Raw genomic sequence first — 8497 nt, 5'->3', positions numbered from 1 at the left:
GATTTGTGGACAGGGTTGCATTAACGGATTTCTAGGCACATTATAACTATTCTTTCAATTCAATTTGAGAATCGGTGCCCATAAATCTCAGATAAATGTGCCAGTATCATTAAGTGCTAGGGGAAAAAATGCAGCTTCCCTGTGTCCCTGTGGCTTCAGTAGAACTTGTAACTCTAGGACCGCACTCCCTTGCCAACTGCAATCATTTGGAAATTGAACCTATGAAAACATATAAATAGTTTTCAGGTCAAGACAAAGAGAAATGAAATAGATAAAACTAGTTCTTGCTTTTCTAGGTGTAAAGCAACTTGCTAGGACCAAATTAACAGGGATTTTACTCATGAGAACTAGAGTAGCAGACCTAAAATTCCCAAACCAAACTTTTGTGCTAAGCTGTTAGACTGATAATAAAGTAAAAATCAGAAATCCAGAATTAACCTTCATAGCATAAAACTGTTGTGTCTTTCAAAAAAGGTGAAAACACTTTAATATAATTTATATTGTTTCTACACATTACATGTAAGAAATAATTTCATTTAATCAAAAGTACAATGAATTTGATTAACAAAATCCTAATTTACAAAACAGAAGTAAATATATGCAAATATATTCATTATTGAATTATAAAATAAAATTAACAGTTCTTGTTAAGATATCAGTTTATTTCATGTATTTCAGATAATAGAGTAAAGTAATTTTGGTATGCTTAATAATATTTAAGTATTAAAATAATGGAACGTTGAGATTTGAATACAATGACAGTAAACCATTGAAATTTCACATTCACATTATACAGCCATCACCAATCCATAAGTGAATGTTAATAATGTAAAAAAATATAAAATGATTGTAATATAACCATCTAACCGTTAGCATATGGTGTTTTAAAACCACTATTTTATCTGCTAATTTGCTCTGAAATATAAACAGTTGCTTTTCTGTCATATAAGACATGTCTTTGTGACTTAATACTTAATTTGAAATGTCCTTACTGTAAAAATATACCAAAGTAAATAAAAAAGGAGACACTTATTTACAAAAAAATATTGTATACATATTATATAAATGCAATTGTCTCAAAGTCATTTTATACAATATTGATAGAATATGTCATTTTCATTATTTTATCATAAAAATGCAGTGTTGCAAAGGCAGGCTATAATTTTGAAATTTTGATAAAAATGGCTACTTTTTGGATACTTTTTTTAAAAAAGATCAGTTTCTCCAAATATGCTACTAAACTGATTCTTCTTTTATTAAAGAAAATCCATTCCCCATTTAGAGGTGTATGATAGTGCACCCAAAGAAAGGAAGAACTTATTTTACTGAATATTTTTACTTGGTGAATGTAATAACATCAGCCATTCAGCCTATTGTATTAGCACCATTGGTATGGATTATTAATGTACTGTACCAATTATCACAGGAATGGGAACTTGCACATTGTGTACCATTCCTATTTTTGTGGAATTTCATCTTACCAAGTATGCTATTATACAATATAAATTCAAGTGTATAAGGATGATTCAAATGATGGTATATAACAATCCTGCATTTTACCAATACGATATAGAGATTTTTCTGTAGATACTAAATGAAACCCTAAATAAACAGACTTTTAAGCATACTCCTTTAATTCACTAGAACACAAGGAGAATTGCTTTCATTTACCTGCATGTGTTGTAATATATAGAGGAACATAAGTGTAATTTGATCTCCTAGTTCAATAACTCTGTAAATCGTAAAGCTTTTTATTGTATGATTTATTTTGATGGTTAAATGCCAACCATTGCATATATTCTCTTTTAGTTCATATATTGTAGATTGTGCTTAAGTGACTGTAGCATACTGTAGGCTTATAGCCTGTGGTACATAATTTCACAGTTTCAGAATTGTTGAGGGGAAGGCCTTCCATGTTTTAGGAAGTTATAAACCAAATATAAATTTCATGAGCACCCACAGCGATCTACTACCATGGCTGGAATTTTTCCATATATTATTTGTTCTTTGCCATTAAAATATAGCATATTAATTGGAGACATCTTTGTGGGAGTACAGCAGGGGCCTGCTGAACCTCTAGGGTTTGCTTGATGTACCAGATGAGTATGAGGATATTTTTGTAAAAATACAAATTCACACTCTCCAGAGCAATAATTGGCCTTATATCTTTTGGGTGCAATAATCCAATCCCATCCAAAAGCTTCAAAATCCACAGTTAGAGGGTAACGACAGCATCGAGATTCTGTTGAGTGCTCATCACAGTCAAGTCCAAAATCTCTTCTAGATCTTTTTGGTGTGTCTGTTACCTTGACTTCTAAAAAGGGATTCTATATGAAAAGGAAAGAGCAATCAGTAATATCCATAGATCCTGAAACACTTTCCTATCTCATTGTCATTATTCAAAAACTAATTATTTTGCTCATACCCCATTTATTTTTAAAAAGCCAGCATTTTAATTTAGAAATTTTAATTTACACTAGGATTGATTCTTCTCTTATGGCTCAAAAGTATATAGCAGCAATACACATTTCTCTGTGGCATATAACAGATGCTCTGAAAATATTTATAGAATATTTATGAGAAGAAAGGGAAAGAATGGGGAGAAAAGAAAAGAGTGAGGGAACAAGGTTACTCCCTGCTTCCCCTTTGCAGATCAAATCTGTTGGTAAAATATGTCTGATGACTCCTGGAGAGATAGGTATGCTCAGGGAAACTTGAATATTGAAGCCAGAACAAAAGAGTTACTTCCCAGCCCTGTATGGATTGTAGTGGGAAGAAGGAAGGTAGGGTGATGCAGGTTGTCTTATGTATAGAGGGCTGGAAAGAGAAACTCTAAGAGAGGGAGGGATATATTCATAAAAAAGGTGCAATAAATAATTCCTTTATTCTTTTACTGAAACGTATTTCTAATCAGATATTTAAACAATTATTTTTTAATCCTTCACCTACCTCAATCTTTTCATGCATTTGAGACTTTTTTTTCTTTTACATAGAAAACTCTGAGGAATAAATGTCACATTAACCACTTGTTTAATAATTAAAACCTATCACATCAAGAACTTTGATCATTAAAAGGCTACCTATAAAAAAGAAGACTTTGTCAGATAACTAATAGTTTTATCCTCTACCAAAATCAAAATAGACCTAGTAGTCATTGTTAAGATTATAAAAACAGTAACATCATTTTGAGAGCCAATAACATCTTATGTAGCATATTTAAAGAAAAATAAATCATTTGGAAAATTGTATAATCTCTTCAAGAATATGTTTCTATTAAAGTAAACTAACTTAATACCACTTACTAACAAAACTAAAAAGATAACACTTACTGCTTGCAAGTATAATCTTTTGTTGTAAATTATGTCAACAGATAGAAGAAAAAATATAGTCATATTAAATAAGTTTTTGAAAACAGATGTAAACACAAGCATAAGTAAGCCAGAAAAAAAATGAGTAACTCTAAATTTTTACTAGGTTTTAAAACTATTTTTATAATATATAAGGTATAATCATCTGCTTGGGCTGGTATTAAATTAGCTGCCCTTACTTAAGTAAACTCTTGAATGCCTACAGTTGAATGGTATGGCAGCTCAGAAATAAAGCCGAGTAGCAAAGTTAACTAGTCTGAACATTAAACTGTATTAGTAATGCACAATGTAATCCGCATATACATCAATGCATCTGTAGCCTGCCAAATAATGAACATACTTATCATTCAGTACCTAATAATACAGTATGTTTAATAAAATATAAGCCTAATCATATTGTACTTATTCCATTGCTATAAAATAAAGCATTTTATTTTAATTATAATTTTTAAAGCTTCTTTTTTATGTTCTATTAAGCAAGTAATTTCAACACATTAAACTCTTCTGAGGGGAAAGAGTTTTAAGTTCTTGTATATGTACTAGAATCCACCATGAAGATTTTATGTTTTTATTCATAGAATAATGTAGCATATCCATTTCCAACTCGAAAGAAATACCTAAGAAGTTAAGGACTATGGAATGACTTTTTAAAAATCCTCATGCAAAGTAAAAGTATCAAGAGAGTGTTCATAGAATATGAAATTAGATACCTACTTTTATTGGATACAGGGCTACCATTGAGGTAGGATACCTTTGTTTGGCTTATGAATATAAGAATTTGGTAGCTATTTTCCACTATTATTCATTCACATTATGATGAAAACATAACAAGGTTTTTAGAATGTCATTTTCAGTTATCACTTACCAGCCCATCTTCTCCTGGTCCTGGGAAGGTTACAGCAAGATCATGACCATTCTCATCTAAAGCTTTGATTTCAATGCCTAAGTTGGATTCAGGTTGTTTGAGCCAATTTTGCAACACTGTCTTCACATCAATGCTCTGCCAAATACCAGTGCCTGGGTTCATGTCAAGTTTCAGAGATCGGATTCCAGTGTACCTTGTACCGTCTTTCATGGGTTTGATGAGTCTCAGGATTTGCACAAACACTGTTGTAGGAGTCTTGACGGGCCTCAGATATATCCACAGTTGGGCCTTTACTACTTTGTTAAATTGTATTTTAGAGCTAAATTTAAAGAAACAACATTTGGGTTTTCCTTCCACTTGCATTAGAAGATCAGCTATAAATGAATCAGAAAAGAGTTATTGAAATTATTTCTCATAAGAAATGAGCAAATCTTTTCATAATAACTGGTGTGTCCCTTGGATTAGTGAATGTATATTTAGTCTTTTTAAAATGAAAAACTATGTAGAATTGCATTCACAACTCAGAAAAATATCAAAGAAAATAATTACTCTAGCTTTTCAGGATTTTTTAGATATATGGGGTTTTTTTAAGCTGATTCTGAGGAATCTACTCCCTTTGCAGAAAACTGTGCACTAAGGAAAATTCTATGAAGGAATGAACAGTAGATGAAAATTGAAAATGATGATGATTAGAGAGAACAAGAGACACCGTGGAGGAACATCCACTTAGAATTCTTTGGGAATCTGAGTAGTTACACTTACTGAGCAGCTGTACCAATCAGTCTGGAAGAAGGAACCCTTCCCCCAGGCCTGAATTACCTGGGGACAAGACACACTGAGCAGCTAACTGAGTCTGGGGAATTAGTAGAAAATATAGTACATCTGCTATGATTTGGCTCTGGAATAGCCTTTTAAAGGGTCAAAACCGAGCAGGTAATTAGCACCAAAAGTTAAATGTTAAGTTCAGGCTATTTCAAAAGTTAGAAAATATGTCTTTAGTGCCAGGCTGTCATTGGAAGCAGAAGCACTTAGAGATTTCTTTCCTCCTGGTTTTTGCAAGATTTTTATAAATAAGGCAAAACTGTTCCAGGATTATCTGATAGCAGAGTCTTAAAGGAAAATTATTTGTTGCATTATAATCAGATTACTTAATAATTAAAACAATATTTTAAACTGTTTTGAGTCCAGTTTAAAGTGTATAAAGCACTGTAAAAAGCAAGATCACAGACACATGGCACAAAATCTTTCTTGTCAGACTTTCTCTGTTAAGGTGCCTGTCTCCTTTTCTTTGACCATAGTTTTGAACTGACTGCAGAAGGAATTGTATTAAATATATTATCTTTCAGATGCAACATAGATACTACAGGTAATAGTCCTCTCTCCCATGTAGAACTGAATAATATTTTAGAAGGTTCTTAAACAATGTGTCTGCCTGGAAATATGAAGAGTGGGTACTCACAACAGTAGTACCATGGTCAAGGTTTAAGTAGAACTTTGACCTAACTTACTTGATTAAAATGTTTATTTTTAGGCATTTTTTGATAATTAGGTCATGATAATTATTATGCTATGTTTGCTTCATCATTGCTCTTATTAATATATTAAATTTTTAAAAATATTTTCCCATACTCTCCAATGCAATAGCTTTCAAAATTAAATATTTTAATTTGTGAAGAACATAAAAACACTGTGAGGATTAGTTTGAATAACAGAAGTCATTCCAGGTGTTCAGCAAATGCTCAAATAAGCTTACACATCTACAGATTTCTTCCTTTCTCTATTCTTAGTGAAAAACCTTGTAACTATATATGAATATTTCAAGCATCCAAATGCAACTTTTGAATTTATGTAAGGTTTTTTTTTTAACATTGCTTATAGTATGTTTTACTACTTGCCTTGGTGGTATTAAGCTGTGAAAGCATAAGCATGTTATATTTGTCACATTAACTAAATAACATTAATGTTTTGCAAGCACTTTTAAGATATTAGTCTCATTAGTATATTTCTCATAAAATCTTGAAAAAAAATAACCTCTTTTCCCTCCTACTTACATAAAATCCAACAGCTTGTTAAAAGAGCCTGAAAATAGATCTGTTTCTCATAAACACTAGAACAACAGTCAGCAGAATTGTTGATATACACTAATAGGACTACTTACAATCTGTAGGCATGGTAATGATCGTTTCTGTCGTAGCGTGATAATCATCATCTTCCAAGGAACCATCACTGCTGTCATCTCTCTGGACATCATACTGATCAATCAATTCCCGGAGTGGAGGAGCTTTGGGCAAAAGTTGTCTTATAGCATCTTTGCTGATATTAGGAGCTGTTTCCAGACGAAGTTTACTGAGGATTTGAATTTTTATGGCTTCTATTCTTGAAGATTTAGTGTTTTGTCTCCAAGTACATGCATTGCACAGCCCCTCTTTCTCCACATTTTCTTTTTGCTCGGTGTTCTCATTTAGATCCACTGGACCAGCAACACTCAGCATAAACAGGTAAATATAAACATAGATTTGCAGTTTTTGCATGATTTTAAAATCAATACAATCTTTTTCCTTGTTTTTATTTCTTCTCTTTCTTTTCTTTTGCTTTTGAATAATGCCAAGCAAAATTTTAATGCCTGTACAGTTAGAGAGACAACTTGCCACACCAGTGAATCTTTTATACTGTATTCCAAGTGGCTTTTTATATTCCAACTTTGATGAGACAAGTGTCGTCAGGATCTATGATTGGCTCTTGCTCCACAATGAATCTCACTGTCAGAGGTTAAAACCCTGTCTGTCACAAGTCACCAAACAGTATTTTGTTACAGTCAAGGGTGAGCTGATTCATTTGAGTACTTCATAAAAGAAATAAATCTACAAATAATGAAAGATATATATGACATTTGAAAAATTAAAATCCATGTAAATAATAATATAAACTACACCTCAATCTTATTAATCTTTTTATGTGAAACTCTAAAGTGTTGATTTAAATAAGTAAATCTTAATTTACACTTCATACTTTAAAGTTGAAATGTTATTTCCTCAAGAAGTAAAATGATTTTATCCTATTTAAGCAAGCATTTGAAATAAAAGAAAAAAAAGTATTTGTTGAATTACATTAATTTTAGTCCTGTATAATTAGGAAAATATAAATTTAACTTAGGAAGACCTGAATGAAAAATCAAGATTGTAATACTAGTGGAAGATTTTCAGCTATAATTTAGGAAACTTGTTTTCCTGACTAACTTTGTAGCACATGTTGAAAATCATACTTATCCTAATGTTATAGTACACATAGAATTATTTTTAAATAATCTAATATCTTTTATTTTTTCACTTTTAAAAATAGCTTTTATTAATATAAAAAATGTGGTCAATTTTTGACTAATTATTATTGTTATTTCCTATTCTAAAATTGCAGGTGAATATTACTCAGAAGATGTATTTCTTCATTATTTATTACCAAAAGGATGATGTCAGCCAGTACAAAATTCTCTGAACTTGGAATAAGAAGATAAAGGATTTTATAACTGGCAGTGCAGCACTTATTATATTTGCCTCAAATTTCCAGTGGTAAAAAGAGAAAAAAATATCTGTTCTCTATAAATTATATCAGAATATTGTGCACAAATCAAAGGGAAGAGCACCATAATAAAAAGGTGCTCATTTTTTTGTTTCTCAATACTGTGATAGGTTTGCACCCCTTTGCCAGTTTCTTAGTTTGACCAGAGGGCAGACACCTGGCAAGGATTTGGGGTAAGGTCTGGGAGAAGAGAATAGAGCTTTTTGTTCTCTACATTTCAGTGGCCTCTGCAGGGATCAAACTTTCAACCTTAGCTTTGGGAGCCACAAAATCTAATCAAATGGACTATTAAAGAGCTAAACAAACATAGCCAGCAAGAACAGAAGCTGTTTCCAGGCCACAGGAGATTCCTTCTTCCTACCCCATTTTGAGCAGCTAAGGACTCCTAAGAGAGTTAATCCATTATTTTTTTTTCTAAGAAAATTCAGTGGCTCAGATCAAATATTTACTTTCTAGGTCACTACCACTTTTGCACATTGGACACTAATTTACTGCCTTAGTGCACTAAAATGCAACTCAGTAGCCTGAAAAGTTAATGCATTTTCATCAAATTCTTAAGAGGTATCTACATCTCTTGAGAAAAAAAAATGGCCTTACATAATGCATTAGATTTGCCCATCATTAAAGATTAAGGAAACCAGACACAAACCAGATGCCCTGAAGGATTTCAGAGACTCTTTGTTATAGACAG

The 8497-nt window shown here is 31.9% G+C and overlaps 1 protein-coding gene across 1 annotated transcript; it reads right to left on the bottom strand.

Annotated features, from left to right (window-relative positions):
* Positions 1-663: 663 nt before the first annotated feature.
* Positions 664-6875, bottom strand: MSTN (myostatin). Its single transcript, XM_066279743.1, has 3 exons — positions 6392-6875; positions 4234-4607; positions 664-2327 (listed from the first exon to the last, which is right to left on the bottom strand). The coding sequence occupies exons 1-3, from the start codon at positions 6762-6764 to the stop codon at positions 1947-1949; spliced, it is 1128 nt and encodes a 375-aa protein (XP_066135840.1). The 5' UTR covers positions 6765-6875; the 3' UTR covers positions 664-1946.
* Between the last annotated feature and the right edge of the window lie 1622 nt (positions 6876-8497).

This window comes from Saccopteryx bilineata, chromosome 5 (genome assembly GCF_036850765.1).
Source record: "Saccopteryx bilineata isolate mSacBil1 chromosome 5, mSacBil1_pri_phased_curated, whole genome shotgun sequence".
In the NCBI taxonomy this organism is placed as follows: domain Eukaryota; kingdom Metazoa; phylum Chordata; class Mammalia; order Chiroptera; family Emballonuridae; genus Saccopteryx; species Saccopteryx bilineata.
This window is presented reverse-complemented; position numbering and strand designations above follow the sequence as displayed.

Bases quoted from the DNA above. Each gene is read 5' to 3' on its own strand.
- MSTN (XM_066279743.1), bottom strand. From the start codon at position 6,764: ATGCAAAAACTGCAAATCTATGTTTATATTTACCTGTTTATGCTGAGT. The intron at 4,608-6,391 runs GTAAGTAGTCCT...ATTCATTTATAG, and splicing joins CATTACCATGCCTACAGATT to CTGATCTTCTAATGCAAGTG. The intron at 2,328-4,233 runs GTAAGTGATAAC...CTTTTCATATAG, and splicing joins GACCAGGAGAAGATGGGCTG to AATCCCTTTTTAGAAGTCAA.